At 46.8% G+C, this 25872-nt stretch overlaps 1 protein-coding gene across 1 annotated transcript in view; it reads left to right on the top strand.

The window, feature by feature from the left end:
- RCOR1 (REST corepressor 1) overlaps nucleotides 1-17472 on the top strand; it is a 114621-nt gene extending 97149 nt beyond the window's left edge. Inside the window, exons 7-12 of the mRNA XM_059058253.2 lie at nucleotides 1528-1606; nucleotides 5568-5762; nucleotides 11864-11941; nucleotides 12169-12226; nucleotides 12864-13093; nucleotides 16418-17472. Of these exons, the coding sequence (XP_058914236.1) occupies nucleotides 1528-1606; nucleotides 5568-5762; nucleotides 11864-11941; nucleotides 12169-12226; nucleotides 12864-13093; nucleotides 16418-16459 (682 nt within the window). The 3' untranslated portion in view covers nucleotides 16460-17472. The remainder of the gene's footprint in view (nucleotides 1-1527; nucleotides 1607-5567; nucleotides 5763-11863; nucleotides 11942-12168; nucleotides 12227-12863; nucleotides 13094-16417) is intronic.
- Nucleotides 17473-25872: the final 8400 nt, after the last annotated feature.

The raw sequence follows: 25872 nt of genomic DNA, 5'->3' as shown, positions 1-25872 counted from the left end.
CGGTACGCGGGCCCTCTCACTGTTGTGGCCTCTCCCGTTGTGGGGCACAGGTTCCGGACACGCAGGCTCAGAGGCCATGGCTCACAGGCCCAGCCACTCTGCGGCACGTGAGTTCTTCCGAGACCGGGGCACGAACCCGCGTCCCCTGCATCAGCAGGCGGATTCTCAACCACTGCGCCACCAGGGAAGCCCTGCATATTTTTTAGTTTGCAACATACATAACTAGTGGGTCTACTTATGCATCAGTACTCTTTGTAACCAAAGAAAAATAGCAGACTCTACTGAATTTGTTTTTAGTGTTATAGCAATTTTTGATTAAAATTTCTTGTTTCCTTTAGATGTTAGGTCTAGTTTACTGTTTATAAACTAAGTCTGTTACTGCAAACAAGTACGGTTTACTAAGCTGAAACCAGAATTAAATTTAAAAAAAGAAGATTGGGATTTGTTATCCTTGAGGATGGAGCGAGAAGGGCACTGTTCTCCCTTTGCATCTGTGCGAGGGTGCGCGTACCTTCCCGGTGCACCTTCTCACCGCCAGGACGCAAAGGGAGGAGGGGCACCCCGGCCCCGGCAGAAGCACCCGAGAGATTGTCGTCTTTCTAACGGGACCTGCCCGTGAGAGGAATGGCAGGGCCTGGGAAAATTCCCTCCACGCCGGCCCTTTCTCCTCTCGGACATGCTTTCCTCAGCCAGAACTTCTCACCACCGTGGGCCTTGGGGGCGGCTTGGGGGAGAAGGAGAGCACAGTGGGTGTGTCGCCTGGGATGGGTTCCCGAGGCGAAGCGGGTGGCGACGTTGGAAGCCCTGAGTGCTCTGCTGCCGCCTCTGTTCAGCTGGCTTGAGCTGCAGGCAGACCGGGCCCGGCCGCCCGGCTTCTGGGAGCCTTCGCTTCCACACTCTTTTCAAGCAAAAGGCCTACCACAGAGCTTTTTTTTTTTTAAGTAAGAAATACTGCATGGAAGGATATAAACAAAAGCATGCACCATATCAGTGTGAGCGTTCTTTTTAAAATTAACTTCAAATATCAGTTAATTCGAGCCACCAAAAAGCCTCTCCCATTCTCAGACTTGTGTGGTTGTGAGTAGACAGGTGGGACTTGAACATGGATTTTTACTTGTTGGTGAATTTATTCCCAATACAATAGGTTTTATTCCTGAATAATTTCTCAGTTATATCTAATGATCATGTCCTGGTCCTCCATTAGATGCTTATGGAGAATTAAAGTAAATGTCTTAAATTTGACATTTTTAGTTGAGAGAAAACACTTTACAAATAATAAAGTGACAGTGTTCTAGGCCTGGTTTGGGAGTTAGAAACCCATTTTAATAGCTTTTAAAATCATTTAGACTAAAAGAACTATGGAATTGGTATTTTATTTGAATTGTAAAAATGTATTTATCCCAGCATTCTGAAAACATATACTAATTTTGTATTACATCTGTCATTAAATCAATATATTGCTTACATTTGTGTATTAAATAGAATTAGTACAAAGTAATCTTTCAGTAACTTATTTTTGTCTTCCAGTGAGGATGAACTGGAAGAAACAAATGGAAATAACCCCATTGACATTGAGATTGATCAAAACAAGGAAAGCAAAAAGGAGGTATTTTTTTCCCCCCAGTACTGTTAAGACAAATAAATTTCATTACTAGTTTCATAAGTAAAACATTCCTTTTTATCATTCTACTTAATATATTAAGTGCTGTGTACAAGGCATCATGGTATAGCTTTTTAAACAATACTAACTTTGCTTTGTAGAACTTAGAATTTTGTTTGCCAAGAAATATGAGGAAGCAAGTCTTAAAGGGAAAACTGGCCTCAGCGAGGAAGGTTGTTATTTAGGGCCACAGTTCTCAGTGCCTTCTTTCCGGGGCCCTTCACTCAGCAGGTTACACAGGGGCCTCGTGAGGACCAGGCTCAAGCTCGGCCCCTCCTTTCAGCTCTGGTGGCCTCCTTCCTTCTGTATCTGCCCGGGGCCTGCACCCTCTGGGTCATGGTGAAGTTTTAATCTCTCACGTTTTAAAAATCATTACGCCAGAGGTTTATAGTCTGTGGATCCAAGAGGTCCACAAATCCCTACAATTATACATGACCTTTGGGGGGTATATCTATAACATTTACTTATTGTAAACTGTCCACTGAGAACAATGGGGTGTCTGGACGGTCTTAGCCTTTTGAAATGGGGGTTAGAGTCTTGCTTTATTTTGCCCATTCATAAAAATTGAATAAAGCATATGTGGCGTCCTCTGGGGAGACCAGGGCTCTGTGGCCTAGTTGGGGACCCCCGCGGTACAGAGCTGCCTGCAGCGGGTCCCTGATGGGTGCCACCACCACAGCTGAGGAAAGCGGGCCTCAGCCCGTTGGTGCCCATTCAGCCCCTCATGCAGGGTGGAGTATGGAATCCCAGCGTGGGCATGACTTTTACACGTGTTCACATACGTGTTTTTCTAAAGACCGAGTCTGTAGTTTCAGTAAAATCTGACAAGGTTTTCTATCTCAAAAGGTACTAAAGTATGAGAAAAACAAAAGAGTTTAGACATACCTAAACTTTAAAGTTACACCAATAATGTATGATTTTATAGACACGTAGGAAATACAGCTAAACAAAAGGGAAAAATGAAAATGATTTATCATTTCATCACCCATAATCACTATTAACACTTTGGTGACTCCTTCCAGATGCCCTTCTCTGTAAAATATATATGCCTATACATAATTCTGAATCTGTACACTTAAAAATATAAAATCAGATCTTAATATATAATTTTATAACTTTTTAAATTTACTCTGCCTTGAACATTTTTTTTTACTTGAAGTATAGTTGATTTACAATGTTGTGTTAGTTTCTGGTGTACAGCAGAGTGATTCAGTTTTATGTATATATTCTTTTCCATTATGCTTTATCACAGGATATTGAATATAGTTCCCTGTGCTGTACAGGAGGACCTTGTTGTTTATTCATTCTGTATATAATAGTTTACATCTGCTAATCCCAAACTCCCAGTCCATCCCTCCCCCAACCCCCTCCCCCCAGCAACCACAAGTCTGATCTCTGTGTCTGAGTCTGTTTCTGTTTTGTAGATAAGTTCATTTGTGTTCTATTTTAGATTCCACATGTAAGCGGTATCACGTGGTGTTTGTCTTTCTCTTTCTGACTTACTTCACTTAGTATGATAATCTCTAGGTCCAACCATGTAGCTGCAGATGGCATTATTTCATTCTTTTTTATGGCTGAGTAATATTCCATTTTATATATGTACCACATCTTTTTTATCCATTCATCTGTCAGTGGACATTCAAGTTGTTTCCATGTCTTGGCTATTGTAAACAGTGCTGCTGTGAACATAGGGGTGCTACCTGTATCTTTTCGAATTATAGTTTTGTCCAGATACATGCCCAGGAGTGGGATTGCCGGATCTTATGGCAATTCTATTTTTAGTTTCTTGAGGAACGTCAATACTGAACCTTGAACATATTTTTATGTCAAATATATTTGTATGCATAGCTGTATGTTATTCCATCATTACAGATCTTTTATAATTGAGTTAATTAATCTCATACGGGATTTTACAGTCTTTTTCCCTGTAAGTAATGCTGAAATGCTGATCTCATGACTACATATTTGTGCACTTAATTTTTTCCATTAGAATTAATTTCTGGAAGTTGAATTATTGAGTCAAAGTGTTCTAGATATATTCTTAAGGCTTCTTTTGGTATTGTATATATTATCAAATAGGAAACTGGTAATTCTTTCTGGATAGCACTCTTACCAGTGATTTATATGAGTGCCCAAATAACAAGATCATTTTAAGGATTAGCTAAATTACGTTGCTTGGGAAATCAAATTGTACTTGCAATTTTTAGTAAGCTTTGTTTTTTTGTTTGTTTGTTTTTTGTTGTTGTTTTGGGTTTTTTTTGCGGTACTCGAGCCTCTCACTGTTGTGGCCTCTCCTGTTGCGGAGCGCAGGCTCAGCGGCTACGGCTCATGGGCCTAGCCGCTCCGCGTCATGTGGGATCTTCCCGGACCGGGGCACGAACCCGTGTCCCCTGCATTGGCAGGAGGACTCTCAACCACTGCGCCACCAGGGAAGCCCCTAAGCTTTGTTTTGATGCGTTGTTATTTATTAGGTTCTTCAGCGGAACATTTTAAATGAAAGAGGCTTGGTTTTATATTAATTTCTGTAATTGTTATTTATATAGCAGTTTCTAATTTAAAAAGAAAAATGGTTAAATTTCAGTTTCTTTACCTACTAAAACGTTATTAAAACAGACACATGGTCAATAGGCGATCTTTACTGAATAGCATAGTGCTATTGCAGAACATAGTTTATTGTCTACTTATATTTTTATGTGTTGTTTATTACCACTTGTTCGAGGGGTTATTGGTACCATCATGGTTTGCATTGCCTTTTTATCTCAGCCTTTTAAAATATGAAGCAAAAAGCTGAATGTATTTTCAGCTTTACCAGTCAATGTTAATACACTGACAAGATGAAATTATAAACAGTTAACCAAAACTTCTTGTTCTTAAAATGGTTACCACTAGGATGTTATCCATTCCTTGCCAAGATACTAGTGCATTTCATTTCCAAAGGTTTTGGTTTTAGAGAAAGCATTTAAAAAAATAAGCAGCAGTCATGCATTTTTAAATAACAGCATATAGGGGTTTTTTTGTTTATTTATTTAATTTATTTACTTATTTATTTTTGGCTGTGTTGGGTCTTTGTTTCTGTGTGAGGGCTTTCTCTAGTTGCGGCGAGAGGGGGCCACTCTGCATCGCGATGCACAGACCTCTCACTATCGTGGCCTCTCTTGTTGCGGAGCATAGGCTCCAGACGCGCAGGCTCAGTAGTTGTGGCTCACGGGGCTGGTTGTTCCGCGGCATGTGGGATCTTCCCAGACCAGGGCTCGAACCCATGTCCCCTGCATTAGCAGGCAGATTCTCAACAACTGGGCCACCAGGGAAGCCCCCAGCATATAGTTTTTGAAGCAAGTTACACAGTTGCCCTAAAAGTTGTGTCATCCAAAAAGAAAAAAACCGAAAAGGTGTATAAACAAGCTGCATATTGAAGTTTTTATTTTTATAACCATCTATAAAGATTTAAAGAATTTAAGTGGATCCTTATACATTTGCTGAATCATTTTTTTTTTCCTTTTCTTTTTTCTTTCTGTGGCCGTATGTCCATCTACAGTTGCCAGGGACTGTTTGGATAAAATAACTCCTTATTCATAAATACAAAGCTCACCAGAAGGGAATACAGGTTATTTTTTCTTCCTGTGTTCCTCCAGGAAGCTGGGAATGCTTCTTGTCGAGGTTTATAAATAAGGATGTATCTGTATAGGAAGGAAATGGAGTCCACTTTGAAGTGTTTATTTAGCCAAAGTTGAATGGCCAATGTTTTTGTCTGTTAACTATGTATTAGAACTTGTAGATGGTAATTATGAGATGGTGTGGTATTTGTCTTAGATTGTTTGGAGCCATGTTAAGACAATATGCTTATTACTGTTCATTTGGCATTTTAATTTTTTTAGTTTCTCATTGGTCAAATACGTGTATCATGCAGGTGCCCCCTACTGAGACAATTCCTCAGATCAAAAAAGAAAAACATAGTACACAAGCTAAAAATAGAGCAAAAAGGAAACCTCCAAAAGGAATGTTTCTTTCTCAAGAAGACGTGGAGGCTGTTTCTGCCAATGCCACTGCTGCTACCACGGTGCTGAGACAACTGGACATGGAGCTGGTGTCAATCAAACGACAGGTACCCGTGAGCCCAGTCCTGGGTGCAGAGTTAACTGCACTTTAGACGTGTTCTTACTTCTCACTCACTTGGATGTTCTCTTTCCCCAAATCTCAAAAGCGCATTTTGTTTCTAAGGAATTGGACAGAAGATCTTAGGCCCATTGATTTTTTTCCCTTAGATTAACCATGAAGTTGAAATTTTATACAGATATCGATATAGATACAGATCTCAGGGACTTCTCATAATGTGAACACACCCAGGTAACCTCTGTCTGGCTGAAGACATGGAGCATCGCCTCCACAGCCCCTTTATCTCCCCTTGAGAAATGCGTCGTTGCCTCAGAAGCCTCACTCATGCCCCCTGTTCATTACCCACCTTCTCCCGGGGGGTGGCCATTGTTCTGACTTAAAACCATATGTTATTTTAATCTTTTTTTGGATTTCATAGAAACAGAATGATAAAGTAGGGGTGTGTGTGTCTGTCTGTCTGGCTCTTACTCAACATGTGAGATCTGTCCAAGTAACAGAGAGCCATACTTCTTGTTCTTTCTCATCGCTGTATAAATACCCAACAAATGATCCATTTTACTTTGAGTGGACATTTGACTCTTACACATGATACTGATAGCAGCGTTGTTTTATGTGCCTCGTGGTGTGTTGTGTGTGCATCGGAGGTACACCTAAGAGTGCAGTTGTTGGGTTACCGAGTGTGCACATGTCCGACACGAGAAGACAACGCCAGACAGTTTCCAAAAGTGGTCATGTCACTGTACGTGAGCTTTGGTTGCGCCACATCAGGATTTCCTAGTTGTAGCACTGTTGACATTTTGGGCTGGATAATTTCTTTGTTCTGCCCCTTGTAGGATGTTTAGCAGCATCTCTGGCCTCGACCCACTGGATGCCAGTAGCACCCTCCCCTCCACCGTGCTGTTGTGACCTCATTGTGGAGTTGTGCGGGCAGTGGGGGAATTGTCTCCTGTTTCCCATTCTGAGGACTTCTTTTTCACTCTCTTGGTGGTATCTATCTATCTATCTATCTGTCTATCTGTCTATCTATCTATCTATTATTTATTTATTTATTTATGGCTCTGTTGGGTCTTCGTTGCTGCACGCGGGCTTTCTCTGGTTGCGGCGAGCGCGGGCTACTCTTCGTTGTGGTGCACGGGCTTCTCATTGCAGTGGCTTGTCTTTGTTGCGGAGCACGGGCTCTAGGCGCGCAGGCTCGGTAGTTGTGGCTCTAGAGTGCAGGCTCAGTAGTTGTGGCACACGGGCTTAGTTGCTCCGCGGCATGTGGGATCTTCCCAGACCAGGGCTCGAACCCTTGTCCCCTGCATTGGCAGGTGGATTCCTAACCACTGCGCCACCAGGGAAGCCCTCTTAGTGGGATCTTTTGATGAACAGAAATTCTTAGTTTTAAGGTTGTCCAGTTTCTCATTCTTGTCTTTTACAGTTAGTGCTCTTTGAGTCTGTTAAGAACCTTTCCTGAGGTCGTGAAGATACTCTTGTTTTGCCTTTTACATTTTGATCCTCAGTCTACCTGGCAGTGTTTTTGTTTGTATGTTGTTACATGTAGGGTCAATTTTTTTTTTTCATATGGATATCTAGTTTACCCAGTACTATTCATTAAAAAAGACTATCGTTTCCCTGTTGTAAGGCTGTGGGACTTTTGTCTTAAATCCGGTGTCCATTGTGTGTATCCGTCAGGTTTGGAGTTCTGTTTGTCCATTCTTCACCAGTACTGTATGGTCTTAATAATACATAGATTATGAATGGATATGTGTGGTAGGAGGAGTCCTCCAAGATGGTCGTGGCTATTCCTGGCCCTTGTATTTCCATATAAAGTTTAGACTCACCTTCTCAATTTCCAGAAAAGTAATTCTGCTAGAATTTTGACTGGGATTGTGTTGAATGTATAGATCAATATAGAGAATTAACTAACATCTTATGATCCATGAACACGATACATTCCTGCACTTCTATAGATGTTTAGTTTCTTCCAGTATTTTGTCATTCTCTGTGAACAAGTCTTGTATTTCCTTTATTAGTGTTATTCCTACATGTTTGGTACATTTTTGATGCTCTTGTAAAGAATATTGGTTTTAAAATGCATCCTTTCCTGATTATTTGTGGTTCGTGTGAGAAATGGCCCCTCCTTGTCTTTTCATCCGATTTTGTGTAAAAGTCAGACCCAAAGTTAGCCGAGTGGCCCAGTGCTGCCCTTCCGTCAGTCACCTCCCCCCGACCCCAAACTGAAGATGAATTATGGACTGGTGGTTCACTTTTAGTTCTTGCTGCCTTTGATTTGTCAATCTTGATGGCTGCCTAGGCAGGGCTGGGAAGAGAAGGGTGGGGTCTGTGGCCCCGGCTGTCCCCTGGTGAAGGAGGCCGCACAGACCAGGACCTGGCATGCCCCTCGGAGTTGTGGGCTTGCGGCTGCCACAGCTGCATTCTAATCTTAGGAGAATCACTTAATCTTCCTGGGCCTCTTTTCAAATGATGAGATTAATCCTTGCCTGCCTGATCTTACAGGATGTGTGCGGGTGTTGTAGTAAGCCGCATCTGCGCTGGGAGAGCTCTGTGCGTTTCACCTTCCTCTCCGGGGGCCTCAATCCCCTCTGCTGAGTGAGTTCCTGACTCTTGTGTTCGGTGTCAATATGTCGAAGAAGGAAAGAGGCCCTTTCTTCTACAGAGGTGTTACTGACTTTGTAGTATGATAGATGAAGAGCCTTTGGTTTTCAGAGCCAGGGTCAAGAGCAGGGATTTTTTATTTGAAGGTAGCTGCTCAGAGTTGACACTGTTGAAGAGAGAACGCTCAGAGGCTGACTTACGAAGAGATGAGGTCAGTTGTTTACTTGCCACAGCCTTTAGGGCTTCTGCCAGCTGCACTTCAGACGCACGTGGCAGTCAGTCGCACAGTGGGCATTTTATTCTGGATGCCCCAGTGTCTGGTTGTGTGCCAGGGAAACAGCCATCCAGGGAGGACAGGAAACCTGACTAACAGCAGCTCAGACAGCGAAGGATTTATTTTTATCAAATAACAAGAGATTCCAACGTCAGCGATGGCTGGCGTTAGTTCCTCTGTTCAGTGATGCTCTCGGGGACCCAGATTCTTTCAGATTCTCCTGCTCCACCATCCTTAGCTTTTAGGCTTTTCATCTTGCTTGTTGCCTCACGCTGGAAGCTGCAGAAGCCATTTTGTCACCTTCGTGTCTGCATTCAGGGCAGTAAGAAGAGGGGGTGGAAGAAAAGCTTTTGCCTTCCCAGAACCTCCTGGACTTTCTCTGTGTGGCAGGGCTTTGCAGCCCGGCTCCTCCTAGCGCTGAGGAAATCGTCAGCCGCTGTCCAAGACACAAGTGAGAAGGGGGCTGGGAACGGCTGTCAGGTTAGCCAGCAGACACTGCTGCTTGCATCAGGTCTTTCCGGGTGGAGAGAATGAAATGGTCTGACCTTAGAGAAGAATCACTAAATACCCAATAAAATAGAAAAAATAAGTTGTGTTCAGCCAGGAGCTCTAGGTAAGGCACCAGGCCAAGTCAACTGCTTTTTTTGTTTTTTTGCTTTAAATGCTGGTTACTTTTTTTATTCTGTTTCTTATCCAGTTTGTTGGCACGCTGGCTTCCTTTCCGGTTGGCATGATGCTGGCAACTAATCCCTGTTCTTATTCTGATTAGTAAGCACTGGACATTGCTAATTTGGAAAACGATTAGGAGCAGACACGTAGGTAAATGAGAATGTAGAGCTAACTTTTAGTTCAGGATTTGTGGATGTTGTACCGTGTAGCCACTCATTTAATCTCGATGCTTCTTTATCCATTGATTTTAGAGGGAAAATGCATGTGTTAAACAGCTTGGTCTCCTTGGAAAATGCATGTTACTTAATCACATGGAATGCCGGGGGGAGGGGGTGGGGTGGGGGGGACATGAAGTAGTCTATACCTCTGACTTGTGTGTGTGTGTGTGTGTGTTCTAATAAAACTTTATTTATAAAAACAGCCAGTAGGCTGGATTTGGTATGTAGGTCATAGTTTCCCAACCCCTGCTATAAATGAAACAGAGTTTACCATGATTAATAATTATGAAGCTCAGTTATATCTAGACCCCTGACTTTTGAGAATTTTCTCATTCCCTGTCAGAAGTTTCTAGGCCTAGTTTTCAGAATTCAGAGAGTGCCTTGCAGTATTTTGTGGGTATTTTGTGGGTTGTTGGTAACTGTGAGCTCTGAGAAGAGTCTAAGATTATGCTGTTCAGTGTGGTAGCCACATGTGGTCTTTAGATTTCAGTTCGGATTATTTAAAATTGGAAAAATTAAAAATGTGACTCCTCGGCTGGATAAGCCACTCTTCAGGTGCTTAGTAGCAGCGTGTGGCAGGTGGCCGCCTTGTCGGGCAGCCCAAGTTTAGAATATTTTCATTATCAGAGAGAGTTCTGTCAGCTTATGCCGGTCTGAGAGCTTGGAATTACTTACTGTGAGTAAATTTCAAGTATTTTCTTCTGATTTGTACCTTTTCAAAATAAACCAAAATTTCAGTAAAGCAAGGTCCTGGTTTTTGGTTTTACTGTAGAGTGAATTTTGTGCATGTTTCCGGTATTTTTCTTTTCAGTTGTTTTTATGTTCTGGTGTGGCATCGTTACAAAAGATTTGGAGTGGACTGTATTTCTGGCAGACTTTCAGGCCCTTGGTGAGGGCAGACAGTGTCGGTTTCTGATCCTTACAAGTGCTGGTCTTAATTACTTGCCCACTGGTCGCATAGCATGGAAATTTTTTCCTGTACCATCCCCCCGCCCGACCCCTTAAACCTTTTAGAAGAAGTAAAACAAAGGAGGAAAGGATCTGTGAAACTGGAAATCTATGAAATGTAAGTCGTCGAAAGTGGGGTTTTAAAAAATTGTATAAGGGCTTCCCTGGTGGCGCAGTGGTTGGGAGTCCGCCTGCCGATGCAGGGGACACGGGTTCTTGCCCCGGTCTGGGGGGGATCCCGCATGCCGCGGAGTGGCTGGGCCCACGCGCGCTGAGCCTGCGCGTCCGGAGCCTGTGCTCTGCGGCGGGAGAGGCTGCAGCAGTGAGAGGCCCGCGTACCGCAAAATAAATAAATAAATAAATAAATAAAATTGTATAAGTATAAAAAGTTTTTTGAAAGAGGAGAGAGATTTACTAAAAAGTGAACCACCACCTCCACTCGTCTCCCACCCCTTCCCTATCTCTACAATGTCTGCTTTTCTTCCTTTGCCTTAATAGGGTTTCTGCTTTCAAGGGCACCTTCCACTCGTGGATATTTTTGATGTCTTACTTGGGAAAATGAACCTGTTCCTCTGCTTGCTTTCTTATTTGCTCAAATGATTATTCAAGAGTGAAAAATGATAGGGCCAGAGTTCCCCTAGTGCTAGGCCCAGAAATGCCCCTCTGCTTGGAATTGAGCGAGAAGGGCCCCTCCTGTGACCCAGCTTGTCCAGGAGCGCGTGCAGAATCAAAGAGCAGCCGTGGAGTGATTGAGTGCTTTGTATTTACTGTTTGTGTCTTTCTTTTGATTAGGCAAGGACAGTGAAAGGTCCACTGAATCAAAGCAAGAATGTGGGAAAGATAATTTGTGAGAACATGAAGTTACCATTGCTCAGAATTAGACTGTGGAAAACTGACCTACTGCTTTCTTTTCTCCTCCCCGTTAAAGAAGTCTGCAGGTGGGGCTTCTGCCCTGTGTAGCGTCCGTGTGGCGCTCGGGGCCGTGAGGCTCTCCTGCCTTGGCTCTGCCTGCTCTGTTCCTTCAGCTCCGTTCTGCGTGGTGGGAGCCCAGGCACTGTCTGCTGTGTCCGACTGCAGCTGTGCGCCCCGTGGCCCAGGCCGCCCGTCCCGCGCTGGTGGATTGGGATTGGGCGCGCAGGCATCTTTTTCCGCCATCTCTTCCGTCTTGGTTGTCTCTTGTCCGGTGCCCTAAGCAAGTCAATTACAGAACTTAGCTAGCTGCCCTCAAAGGATGCTATAGGTACCTCAAATGTGGGCTACCTTACTGGCCAGGAACTTCTTTCCTCTTGGTTTTTTGTTTCTTTTAGCTTTCTCAGTTCTCTTTTCTTTTCATACCTTAATAAAAGTGTTTCATTTTTTAAATGAAAATCTTCTTTCCCTCAGATTCAGAATATTAAACAGACGAACAGTGCTCTAAAAGAAAAACTTGATGGTGGAATAGAACCATATCGACTTCCAGAGGTAGGATTATGTTAATATCATCTTTGAAGTCACACCTGAGTTTATGTGTTTAAGAATGTACTGTCTGTGTCTCCAGTACACATCTCTTAGAAGGAAAGGTGTAGTACATAATTTTATAAGCCTAGTTGATGTTAAAATTCTGATATGAGAAAAAGATTCATTAATTTTCATAAGGACATACTCATCTCTAAAGGTAGTATGCTAACGGGGCTCATTTGGATACCCAGGTCATTCAGAAATGTAACGCACGTTGGACCACAGAGGAGCAGCTGCTCGCCGTGCAAGGTAGGAGGACGTTCTTATAAAATAAAGGTTTAGGAAGAGCAGTCGCCTTCAGGAAAGCATTATACCCCGTCCTGCTCCCAGCACATCATTCCTGTTGGAACAAATTCTTGGAGGATCACTTCCTTCTAGCGGGCATCATTTTAGCTAAGTTACCGCGTTCTCTTTGGGCTTTACATTTTTCCTTTCCCACGTCTCACAAGGTGTAAAAGTTAATCTGGAAGCCTCCGCGTTTAAAGGTGTGTTTCACTTTAGCAGCTCCTCGTTGGGTTCTGAGTAGTCAGGAGGTACAGCTCGCGTGTTGGGGTTGTATGGTTGGAGGTGTTCTCGTCCTGGGGACCCTGAAGAGGCCACTGTAGGATGTCCATGGCAGAGGGTAATTGCTGGGTGACTTCACTTACCACGCGACGTATGACAGGGAGGTACAGACCCTGCGTGACAGGGTCACACGGAGTGTCTCTGCCAGACATCCACGCTGGACTCTGTACTGCTCTTTTCCATTGGTATAGTACGCTAAGATTGTGCCTGCTGTTGAAAGCCTCTGTGTTTCCTTATCTGGATAAGGGGTAAGTCTCAATTGTGTGTGTGTGTGTTTTATTATTTTTCTCGTGTTGAAAAAAATGCTTTCTTACATCCTTAGCCATCAGGAAGTATGGCCGAGATTTTCAGGCAATCTCAGATGTGATTGGGAACAAATCAGTGGTACAAGTGAAAAACTTTTTTGTAAATTATCGACGCCGCTTCAACATCGATGAAGTTTTACAAGAATGGGAGGCAGAACATGGGAAAGAAGAAGCCAATGGTCCCGGTGACCAGAAACCCGTAACGTCCCCGGATAATTCTGTCAAGATGCCTGAAGAGGAAGATGAGGTGAGTCTGAAACCGTTGATCTCTGCCAGATTCGTGCTTAGCTCTCCAGTTAGTTTCTTCATTGATGACCTTTCCCATCTGTAGAGATACTTGGAGGTTTCGGCTATGTCAGTAATTTGACTTTTACCTGTAAATGCCATAATACATGTGTTGATTTCAGTCACTTTTTGGTCACTACTTATTTTATTCACATTTTAATTTCTGGACAAATTCTTAATTCCATCCTGGTTTCCTCTGGCCACAGAATATTCCACATTACCGATGTTTCCTTAAATACAATGACAGCTTTGCCCTAAAACGGTAAGTTAGAAATGCCTTGAGTATCAGGAAAGCTCAGTCGTGTGAAATGTGCTGTCATCTCCTGTGAGGTTTATGAACGTACTGGGGAGTCCGCAGGTTCCTGGTCTGTCTGCTTCCGCATCTGCTTGCCTTGCTGCTGAAGTGCTGATGGGGACACTTGTAGGTCCTGGGTTGCGTGGAGCCTGGCATCCTGTTCGTCTCCTGGGTGGCGGCACGGATTTCATCAGCCCGGGCAGCGGAGGTCGGGGTGGGGGAGATTGTGGAGGCTGCCTCCCCGCTTCCGGTCCGGGTGGCCTGTCTCTCCCTCTGCGCGTTTACCTTCCTCCTCCCCGTGCCCTCGTGTGGTGAGGCAGGGCTGGGAGCCAAGAGTTCATTGCTGCTGCCTCTACCATTTGCATTTGCTCGCTGACGTGGCAATTTCAGGGTTAAGTTGCTCATCCCTTTCTTGTCGAGGCCCCCCCACATGAGGCAGGGGTGATTCGGAGCCACCTCTGTTGTACTGCCCGTGCTGCCCTTTGCCCCCAGGCGGGGAGCCATGCCAGCAAGTGGCTTTGCGAGGCCTGTCGGGACAAACGCTAGTTTTGTTAGAATTAGACTCTACAGAGCCTTCCACCAGAAGATCTTTGTAGGAAGTGTACTGACGACGTGAGTGGGGTCCCTGAGTCACACCCGGGCATGGCCTGCCCGCGGAACAGGATAGCACAGGAGCGCAACAAAGGTGTTTTTCTCTGTTGGCAGTGATTTCGGTCTGTGCGCTAATTTCCCCTTTAGCAAGAAATTAACTTCCCTGAAGTCCTGGACTCAATTTAGGAAGTGCTGAAAAGATGAGGATTACTGGGGAAGGAACGTCAGAATTTACGAGAGTGCAAGCTTTCTTCCAAGTATGTTTTCTGCCTTAAGTCCCAGGAAGCAGAAATAATAGGAAACTCAGATCTCACCTCCCGCCTCTCAAATACAATCAAAGCCGGCTTCAGCCGGGTTAGCATTAAAGATGAGATCGTCGGCTGAGCTCCCACGGTCATGGTTTTCTTAGACCTGGCTGTTTGACTGACTAGCTTAAGTCAGTCAGCTGCCTTTTCCTCATTTCTTGTTAGTCCAGAAGTTAATCCTTCATGGTCCACTTGCCGTGCCGATGGCACATCAGAGTCCCGTCACCCTGTCTGCCTGGCTCATCGGTAGCTGACCTCCCCCGCCCAGCAGCACGTCCTCTCTCTGGTGGTTGGTGTTCTCTGTGTCTGTTTACCCAGGCTTCTCTTCAGAAGGAATGGGATTATCTAACTCCACCTGAGTATCTAGTCTTTATAGCTCCTTTAAAGCTTTTTCACTTCTTTAGTCATTTAAAACTCTCTCACACACACACACCCACACACAGACGTGTACTCATGTGCATGCCTATATTTCCTTTTCTTTATCCCTTTTTATTTATTTATTTAAAAATTTTTATATATTTATTTTTTTTTATTTTTATTTTTGGCTGCGTTGGGTCTTCATTGCTGCACGCGAGCTTTCTCTAGTTGCGGCGAGCGGGGGCCACTCTTCCTGTGATGCGTGGGCCTCTCAGTGTGGCGTCTTCGCTTGCTGAGGAACACGGGCTCTAGGCACACAGGCTTCAGTAGTTGTGGCACGTGGGCTCAGTAGTTGTGGCTCGCGGGGCTCCAGAGCACAGACTCAGTAGTTGTGGCACATGGGCTTCGTTGCTACGCAGCATGTGGGATCTTCCTGGACCAGGGATCGAACCCATGTTCCCTGCACTGGCAGGAGGATTCTCAACCACTGCCCCACCAGGGAAGTCCCTCCCTTTCTTTTTATGTTTCTTATGGTACCAGCCCTCCTGCTTCACCACCCTGGTTTTCTGTTCTCCATATGTTAGTTTGCAGAAGGAAATTAATCTGTAAGGACCGGCTGCTTCTCTGTGTCCACCAAGCACCTAAGGGAACTGGTTAATTGTCTGATCAGTGCTCAGAACTTAGTGTCCTTGTAAATTCCCACTCTGGTTTATCCTTTGGAATCCAGCTACTAAGAAAGATGTCTGCTGGTGTCCTGCCTGCCCTCGGGTTTTATGTATTTATGCAGCATAGACAGGGAGGAGGCCATCAGATTTGAGAAGTTCTGGAAACATAGCTGTCTGTCAGCTGCGGGCTTTTTTCCTTCAGAGCTAAGGAGAGAGAGCAGCCCAAGAGGGTTGAGCTTTTGAGACTCAGAGTTCTCTGGGGTGGCCAAGGATAGAGTATGGGGAGGTGTCAGAAAAGCACAGAGGGATGCTAAAAGTGACTGAATTGGAGATACACATTCTCACTTAAAATTATAGAATGAGTGAGTGTATTACTAGTGAGGAGTAATCTGATTTGACTAACAACAGTTCTCGTAAATTGGGATTTCACCTGAAGGCACAGCTGTTTTCAGATTTTGGACTCTTAGCTCAGCTGCTTCCTTAGAAGTAAGACACCACGGGGGTAGCAGTGAGCTCCATGACTTTTAGGCTTGGGTCTGGAAGTCAGTCTTAAAACATGAGAGTAGAGAGTTAAGAAATGCCTTTGAAGCTTCTAAGAAGATCCTGCGATCTTTGGGATCATCTGTACCCCAGCATGTTCTGGTGGCTCTTAGCTAAACGGGGTGGGCACCATGGTGTCCCCTCCGGCCGGTCCTAGGACACCTGAGTGTTGCCGTTTGCCAGGCGCTGTGCTGATAGGCCCTTTGCAGGGATTCTTAGTTAATCCTGCGAAGTGGACATCGTTACTGTGTACATTCTGCTGATGAGGAAACTGAAGCTCAGAGAGAAATGATACCTCGTCCAAGAACACACAGCTAGAAGGGACAGAGCCAGGATTTGAGCCCAAGACACGTGGCCGCAGGGGCCACGCTCTCGCCCTCCGTCTGCCCGCCTGGCCTCGGCACAGGCATCGCCTCAGGGCCCTGCCCTTAGGGACGGTGTTTGCGGGGCAGAGTGGCTTGGGCCGCGCCAGAGCGGAGTTAGCGGTTATATTGTTGGCCTGTCTTCGATTCTGCTTTTTCTCCTCTGCGCAGGCTGCTTCTGTTCTTGACGTCAGATACGCATCTGCCTCATGAGAAACTGGTGGCTTTGAGCACTTGGTATGGACGACGGTGTTATCCAGGATTCAGGTATTACAGGACATCACCTAGCCATCCGCATCACATCTCTGTGGACAAGCAGCTATTACCAAAAAGGCATACACTTCCAGTCCTGTGCTACATCGGCCTTAATTCTCTGCTCGTTCCTCCGTGTTGGCGCCGCTTCCCAGAGAGCTCTTTGCGTCTCTTGCTCTGCCTGAGTGGGGGGGTCCCGCGGCCTGCGCGCCGCCTGCGACCCTGGGGACCCCCGGCCCAGCCGCAGCCGCTCTTCCCCCCGGCGGCTTCGGAGCAGGGAGTCGACTCGGAAGGCGCGACTCTGTTCCCGCATGGCCTGCAAGCTCCACTTTGTGCACAGTGTAATTTTCAGAGTAACTGTGACCCCATTGGCCTTCCAGGAAGTTTCGTTTGTTCTTTTCTGAGGCATCCACCTAAGTGATCTCATGCTTCTTTGGAAATCACAACACATTGGCAGACTGCGTCATAACCGTTATCGTGCCAAACAGCTGACACAACTCACGTTCCCCTAACTGTCGGTGTAATTTTGGTTTATAAATTTAGTTGGCTTCGGCCTCTCCCTTCTCCCTTCCCGCGAGGTAGAAAGCTCATTCATAGCAACTGTCCTTGGACCCTGTAGCTCAGAGGGAATGTGGACTCAACACTTTGTGCCGTCAACTTTCAGATTGTCACCCCAGGATGGGCGTCACCCTGTCTGTTCCTGACCCCCCACCCGTACCACCGCCCAACTCCAAGAGATTTGGTCCATACCACTGTACCTGGTGCTTGTACAAAATTTGGAATTGGTGCCTTCTCCTTTTGGCAACCGTGTTTTCAACCCTTTTTCTGTTTCAGTGTCTTGTTTCTCCTTTAAAGTTTATAGCTTGCCAAAGATGACATCACTGAGATTAGGAGACGGGAGAACTTGCTGCAGGGTCTTGACAGAGTGCAGATTTTCAGTGTCAGTTAGGGCAATAATAAAGGGTATTGGAATAGCTGGTGATGGTTTTATGAAAGCTACGTGCTGTTTGTTCCCCGGCCTGTTGGTATGCCTGGCCTTTCACATGTCACTCCACATAACCTCTGTGTCTGTCCTGTACTGATGTGACCACATGAGCACCATCCTCTCTCAGTTATTATATCGATAGTACAGGACAGAGACATGATCAGTTATTATAGCGATAGTACAGGACAGAGACGTGATCAGGTATTGGCTCTAGTGAGACCAAGATGGAAAGAAACAGTCTGCGAAGTGGTATGTAATGCCTTTGGTTGGACTGGGAACAATTACGAATGTTTAATAAATGTTTAAAACTTCCAAGATCACCTTTTTTTTTTTTTTTTTTTTTTTTTTTTTTTTTTTTTTTTGCGGTACGCGGGCCTCTCGCTGCTGTGTCCTCTCCCGTTGCGGAGCACAGGCTCCGGACGCGCAGGCTCAGCGGCCACGGCTCACGGGCCCAGCCGCTCCGCGGCATGTGGGATCTTCCTGGACCGGGGTGCGAACCCGCGTCCCCTGCATCGGCAGGTGGACTCTCGACCACTGCGCCCGCAGGGAAGCCCCCATAATCACTTTTATTCTCTTGCCGGACTGTAGGCTGCTGAGGGGTTGAGGGTAGACTGCAGGGTGCGCTCTAATGTGACCCGTTCCCCATCCCACGGTCAGTTCAGCCTGCACTAAATAAATACGTTGAAGGAGCTTTTTTTGTTGTTGGTTTTTGCATCATTGAAATATTTTTCATGCTTTCAATACCAAAAAGAAAAAAAATTGCAGATGCTTTAAGGCATAAACAGAATTCTTAAGAATTTGAAGTATGCAATTAAAATTTGATGTGTTTTGACTCCCAGGCGCCTTGGTTTTTTTTGTTTTTGTTTTTTTTTAAGTCAGCTGGTTTTCTCTTTAGGAAGAGGGTCAGCAAGAAACCTAGATTGTTTGGAATTGTACTTCTTTTTTTTTGAAATCTAGAGAAAGGTCATTCGAAAGGGGAGTGAAATGGGACTTTGCCGGTTTTCGACACTTGTCCCTGCGAGAGGTGAGGTGTCCATTGATCAGGAGCTGGTGAAGGGGAGCGTGAGAGAGGCTGGGGGGCGTCACAGCTCGCCGCTGCTACCTGCGCGGGGCGGCACAGTAACACGAGTCACAACGTCGGGCTCATTTTGTTTTTATCGTGAGCCTGCCGCATAATTGGAAAACGGCAGGAAAAACGTGGGTAAGAGGCGGCATAAGTTTTGCACATCGCTTAAAGGGGACACTAGGCCTGAAAGAAGATTTCGCTTCTCCTTGCTTCTTCTCGAGACCTCCTTCCTCTTAACGGAAGCAGTAGGCAGTTTGCTGCAGTGGTTTCCCTGCAAGTAGAGCTGCTGTTCCTCTCGTCACCCCCAGGCTATTTTCCTTAAGAATCAGTCCCCTTCGGCAGTGCTTGAAGGTTTGGTGCCGGGTCCTGTGTGGCGCAGCAGGCATCTCGGCAGTGCCAGGCCTCTGTCTGTGCTCCGACGTCCCCTTACCTGGTTCCTGGCACCAAGTGTTCCCCAGTCCTGAAGAGTCACGTGCTGGAGTCCTTGCTACCACAGCTGCTGAATTTCTGCTTTCTCTCCGAGGGGGAGGGGCATGTCATTTCCATTTGCCAGAAGGAAAACAGACAGTTGTCTTTGCCTGACTGCCTTCACTGCAGTCTCATGCATAAGGTAGCACTGTGTTTTCAACTGTTTCATGACACTGTCTTGGCAACGATGTTGTAAATGCAAGAAGTCGCTTAGCTTTAGAGCCAGGTGATTTGGTCTTATTTTAGGGGAAGACCCTGTCTAACATATCAAGACTTCGGTGCACCAGCAGGTTGTGTTGGGATGTGTAAGGGGTGCACAGTGACAGCTGCTTCGGATGCAATGTTCACTTAAGCTTTGTCTTCTTAAAAATTATCAATGTGAATGTCATAATTATATATATATTTTTGTGGAAAATTTCTCCTAAGTATAAGTTATTGTGCAAAATATAGTACCATTGAAGCAAATGATAGTTTAACTTTTAGTTTAGAAATCCTAAAAGATATAAATTGTATTGCATATGCATTAAAAGTTTGTTTTATTTAATTTTATGTAGATGTGTAAAGTGTTAGGTAAAATTTTTTTTTCACACATTCATTTAAACACCTCGTTACTTGAATATTGTGTTTACTGGTCATAAGCAGTGATGGATTGTGTAATGTAGGTCTTTCAACCAGGAAGCAAGCTTGCCTCAGTTGTGCTGATCAGGTGAGCAGTGGTGCAGGTCGGTGCTGGTGTCAGCAGGAACCTGAGGTTAGCGCGACCCCCTCCGCACCCCACTTCCCTCGTGTCGTCTTGGTACGTTCGTGCCTACCAGACACCAGTTCCTCAAGGTGGCTTTTGATAGTTTTTAACCTTTGATGGTCATAAACCTCTAATCAAAAAATGAAAAAGAAAAAATAGTTGAGTTTTAAAAGCTTACTGTGGTGGACTAAGTAAGCAGTAGTTTTCTGTGCGTATAAAGTTTTCTCAACCACCACACACTAAGTGTGCTCGTTGTCACTTTAAATTTCAATTATGCCCTATTTTTGTCTTTCTGAATATCAGATGTACTATTGGTATAATTGCAGACCAAAAATAAGCCAAATAGTGCATTACACTAACTGGATCCCTTCTTACATGAGCAAAGGACGGACGGAGCCAGCCCACACGAGAGCCTCATTTCTCGTGTCTAGCCTGATCTAAATCAAGTGACCCAGGATTGAAGCTTTTAATACCAAGGGAAGCTCTGCCTCAAGTTGACTCAAGGTGGTTAGTTAGCCAGTTTGCATCTAGTGCTCTCGTGCGGCGCTCAGAGACAAACACCCTTTCTGCCACCCCCGGATCTCTGCGGCTTTCCCTCCTCACAGCCCAGCACGACCGCAGTAACGTTGCAGTGCAGCGGGAGGAAGGTCAGTATAGCCTATGCATGTTGTATGATACTGGGTGTTCACGGTCCCTCTCCTAAACTCAAGCTGATACTGGAGCGGCTAGTATTCCAGTACGTAGACCTACCAACTTTGCTAAGTGCTTTTTAGACTGCTTAAGAATTTTTCAAGATTTTAAAAGATGTATAAGGTTAAGTTTGCAAATATAATGGAAATGCTGTATATCTTTTGAAGTGATAAAAATCCATGTTGAAATTTTAAAGAAAATATGTTGTAATAATGCTGTTGTAAGTAATATTTTAACGTCTCTTTTTGCCTGTTTTTCTATTTCAGCACATTCATTGTGGTGAATGTTCATAGCATTATCATTGCTTAGCCATTGAATGATAACATTTGTTAGTAGAGATTGAAAATTTTATTTGTGAAATTCTGCAGAATTCATTTTTCTATTTCCAGTATTTGCTGAAGTTAAATAAAAATTTTCAAGCCATTGATGTAATAAAATAGGAAACAAAAGAATTTTCTGACCCTCCACCCTCCATCAAAGCAATACCCCACCCCGATACAAAGTGGGTTTTTCCCGGCTTTTTTGCACCGGGCCTTGGGATTTCTGAAAGTGTAAATTCCCCAGAGCTGTGCCCTGTGGGAGCACACAACCAAGGGTGCTTTTGTTTTTAGCCTCTATCTCTACCTGAACTACATTTTAATTTTATAATATATGATAAGCTTATGGTTGGGATCAAATCAAGGTACATAAGTTTGTAACGTCTGTGATAGTTGAGGGCTTAAATGTATAGGTTGGATGAGAGGAGTTTTTTTCCCCGTTAGTGACTTTTCTCTTTTCTGGCCGACCAGGCTTGGGCACGTGGACGCTGTGGCCTCAGCACAGCCTCAGCACTGGCAGAGAAGAGGCGAGACCACCACCTCTGTTGCCTCTGGTCGGCCCAGTGGACGAGGCCCAAATCTCAGCACGGCTCTGAGTAGCATGAAGAACGCCTTCAGCATCTGGCGGACGCCTCGGGGGCCTTTCTTAGCTGGAATGTAGGATTTGGTTAGGTAACTACCATGTAAAAACCTGACTTCCAGATCCAGCCTCGCCCAATGCAGCATTTAAAATACGCAGATCCGGTCGCTCCGCGTGTGTGACTTTGCGTGGCACAGGAGGGCTTTACGTGGCGCTTCTCAGAGTCCCTCGCCTGGCAGACTTGGTCGTGGCGCCGCGTGTCCCAGGAGAGCGTGCCCAGTGCTGCCGGAGGGTCTGTGTGGAAGGGAGGGTGAGACCTGAGGGTGGCCCCTGGGAGAAGCGGTCAAAGGCTCGGAGACCTCAGAATGTGCCTTGTGGAGGTGACTCCTGGTACGGAACAGGGGGGAGCAAGTGCCAAGGCCAGAGCCCTGGGCTTTGCTCCAGGAGATGGAGGAAGAAGTGAAGCAGAAAGGCAGAAAGGGCTCAGGAGGTGGCCACTGTCTGCTACTGGACGTCCGCTAGGACGGGCCCCGGGGTTGGGGGCTGTCCGGGCTTGGTCTTTCTTAACTTAGAAGAACAGTGAGCTCAGGGTAAAATGAGGGGTTACGGAGGAGCTGTGGGGAAGGCTCCCGGAGAGCAGCGTGGACCGCCCTGCATGTACGAGCGGAGATTAGGACCGGCGGGAGTTGACTCAAGGGTCCTGAGTCGAGGGTGCATGAGGAGCAGGGGTCCGGGCCCCCTTCCAGCGAGCAGGAGGGAAAGGACTCCTGCGTCCAGGTGCGTCCAGGTCGCCTGCTGTGCCACATCTCTGGTCCGTCCCGACCCGGAGCACACACGCAGGTCCCAACCTACGCGGCAGGAGAGGGGCGGCAGCCCCGGGAGGGGGCTCGGGATCTCCCCGGCGCCTCCCTCTGCCTCCCCCCGGCGAGTGCGCGCGCTTCCTGTTCTCCGTGCTTCCGTGTTCCCAGGGCTGTGCTAGGTGCTGACTCTTGGAAGTGAGAGATGCGTGGAGCATTCCAGGTGATGGAATTCCTTTCCTTCTTGGCAGGGTAAAGACCACCATGCTTGTTCCTCTCTTGCAGCTGCTTTGCGCTTGGGGCATCGTGAGAGTCTAGACAAGCTCACGGGAGATCCTGACTTACTCTTAGGCCCCGGGCTGGATGGAGCCAGTCTCCCAGGGCAGCCTGCCCAGTCTGCTTTCCTGCAGTTGCAGGCCTTAACGCAACCCCTGGCCTTCCCCCTCTTTCAGCTCTCCCTCCCCGGACCATCTCATCCCCCACCGGGGCCTCTGCTTCACCTGTGGCCTGATAGCTGTCACACTGTGAGCCCCCCGCCCGTCGGAGCTCACCCCTGTGTCCGTCAGTACCTCAAGATGACAGGTCTGAGGCTGAGTTCCCTCCCCCACTCCTGTTTCTGAGTTCTCTTCCCTGCTGTGTGGCACTGCTATACCTTAGCTCGTCACACTAGAAACACGGGTGTCCCCTGCCTCTGAGAGTCCCCTCGGGCCTCCTTCTCCCTCACGGCGTCCAGTGTCCGCTCCCGCCCCCCAGTCTCCTGGGCTGATGCCTGAGCCCCGAGTCCATCTTGTCCCCGACACTCTTTTTTCCTTCTCTCGCCCACTCCTCATCTCCCCACCACAATCCGGGCCCTTTCCTGCTTAAAACGCTCCATTTGCCTTCTACAGAAACATGCCACCCTTCATTCTGTCTTAAGCCATATGACATTCCTAGTGCAGGGCCACTCTCTGGGCTTTTCTCGGCCGCTACGCCTTCGCCCTTCCACGTGGCCCTGCCCCCTGCGGCTCAGCCACAGCTGCTGCTCTGAAGTCCTGACCTCACGCCTCCACCTTCAGCAGAGGGAATGGGTCTCGGGGCTTCTGCCACCTACAACTTTCTGCGCTTCCCTCTTCATACTATACTGTAAGGAAACGATTTGTTTTCTATCCTTTTAAATAGGTAACCCGTGTACTCGGTATAAAAGGCAAACAGTGAGACCTAAGTTCCCCATCCGTGTCCTCCAGCCACCCAGCTCCTCCACCGGCAGTTGCTGCTCTGGCACATCTTTCGAGAGAGGGTCAGTACGTGTGCAAGCATGCACGCTCACTTGCACGTGTGCAGATACTCATTTTTCCATACAAATGACATACAGCCACCCCTCGTCCCTCGGAATCTGTGGGGGGTTGGTTCTAGGACCCCTGCAGATACCAGAATCCAAGGATGCTCAAGTCACTTACATAAAATGGAACAGTCAGCCCTCTGTATCCTCGCGTTCCAAGTCTACAGGTACGGGGGCTAACTGTACGACGTATGCCCTTCTTACCTTACCGTTCTTACCTCGTTTTTTTACTTCACGTGCCAGTATCTTAGTCTTTCTGCATCAGCACATGGATACGAAGTTGCTTCATTCCTTCGCATTGGTTCCATGGTATCCTGGTTATGGTATCTAGTTATGACTAGGTACAGTTTATTTAAACCACCCCCGATTGATAGTCACTGAAGTCCCATTTGTAATATGGGCAGACTGTGTCATTTTGCCGACGTGCAAGTGTAGCCGTAGAATAAATATATGGGGTTAGAATTGGGGTCCAAAAGTCTGTTCGCTTTCACACTTGACACGTACTGTTCTCCGTCTTCCGGGGGGGTTGTACCAATTTCTCCTTTCATCCACCACGAATGAGGCAGCTTGTTGCCCTGTGCCCTTCCCAGTACTGCGATAACTAAACATTTTGATCTGAGGTGATTTATAAGCTTCTCACGGGATCAGGACTGTCGTCGTCATCTCGGTCCCCACGACTGGCGATAATAGCCACATAGAATAAAGAAATGGGGGGGTCGCGTGCATTGAGGAAGAGAAATGAATGCCTGCTGGCCCCTGTGCTTGGGGATAAAAGGCCCCGTGATGGCTTACGGTGGACGCCTGGGGGAGGGGGGGGTGGGGGAGGGATTTGCAGCTGCCAATTCCTGGGCATCCAGAGGTGGATGCTCTGAGGTTTGGGGTTTTCTGGGCTCTTGGCTTATTTCTTGAACTATTTGCTATTTTTTATTGCCTGAGTACTGGGGGGAAAATGAATTCGAATTAAAGATCTGGTGCTTGTACATTTGAAATGAGGTTGAAGAGAGCTCTGCGGATCCTGGTTTTCTGGTCCTCCGTTTCTACCCACTCCTCACCAGCCCCTGCCCCATCGTGTGAGCTGGGTGCCTGAGGTGTGAGCAGACAGACGTTCGGGGTTCTGGCCTGGAGGCGCTGCACAGACACCTTGCAGCTCAGACGCCCTTTGCTGGGCAGAGCTTCTCAGCTCTGAGTGATCTGGGGGGAGGGACCATCTTGCCCGGGGCGCTCTTGGGGAGGGTGTCCCCGAGGAGGCGACAGTTGAAGAGGGAGCGACAGCTAGTCCAGGTACCGCAGCAGACCCTGTGGTTTACGTGGGATGGGCCAGGCCCCCTTCAGTCGAGTTGAGGCTCTGTTTTTGCCTCACCATCCACCGGAGGGTGTTGGAATTTCATGTGGTTCCATGGTGATCCTTGCATCAGCCTGGTTTCCCACCCATGGCCGAGGCCTGGTGAATGTTCACTGCTGCTCAGAAACTTAGAGAAGCTAAGTTCCCCTGTAGGCACTGCAGACAGGGGCTGCTCCAAAGGCTCCCTTCTCTAGGCTGCCCCGACAGAGGGTTTGGGTGGGAGTCCAAGGACAGGAGGTGGGCTGAACACTGCCAGGTGGCTCTGCAACTGGGGTGTATGTTAGGAGTCCCCCGGCCTCAGGTCAGGGCAGTTGATGGTGTCCCCTAACCTCTGGCCAGCATTCAGCCTGAGGAAAAGCTTTGCTAGAGGGGCCTCCTAGTCCTCCTTCAAAGACTCTTTGTGTAACCAAGTTATTTTGCATGTGGTGGCTCATGGCACTTAACTGATTGAAAAGTAAATTCAGCAATAAGTCTTTTTTTTTTCTTTTCTATTTTGGCTGCGTTGGGTCGTCATTGCTGCACGCAGGCAGGCTTTCTCTAGTTGTGGCAAGCGGGTTTCTTTCTCATTGCGGTGGCTTCTCTTGTTGTGGAGCATGGGCTCTAGGCGTGCGGGCTTCAGTAGTTGTGGCACGTGGGCTCAGTAGTTGTGGCTCACAGGCTCTCGAGCGCAGGCTCAGTAGTTGCGGCGCATGGGCTTAGTTGCTCCGCGGCACGTGGCATCTTCCCGGACCAGGGCTCGAACCCATGTCCCCTGCATTGGCAGGTGGACTCTCAACCACTGCGCCACCAGGGAAGCCCAACAATTAAGACTTATACTCCAGATCATTGTGAATAGCAAATTTTTTGTGGGTTTTAGTATTAATTGCTTAATTTGTTGAAGACTGCCTTGGCCCCTAAGGACCAAACATACCTTATTTGATGTAATGCTCATAGCAGCCTTACGAGTAGGGACTGTTACCCAGTTTTAATAGAAGAGGAAACCAAGACTAAGAGAAGAACGTCTTGCCCAAGCGGGACAAGGAGAAAGCGCCTGAGTCAGGGCTGGATGTGCTGGGGGCTCCACTCCACT

The sequence above is a fragment of the Kogia breviceps genome, chromosome 3 (assembly GCF_026419965.1).
Source record: "Kogia breviceps isolate mKogBre1 chromosome 3, mKogBre1 haplotype 1, whole genome shotgun sequence".
In the NCBI taxonomy this organism is placed as follows: domain Eukaryota; kingdom Metazoa; phylum Chordata; class Mammalia; order Artiodactyla; family Physeteridae; genus Kogia; species Kogia breviceps.
Note: the sequence above shows the minus strand (reverse complement) of the source record. Positions and strands in the feature narration are given on the sequence as shown.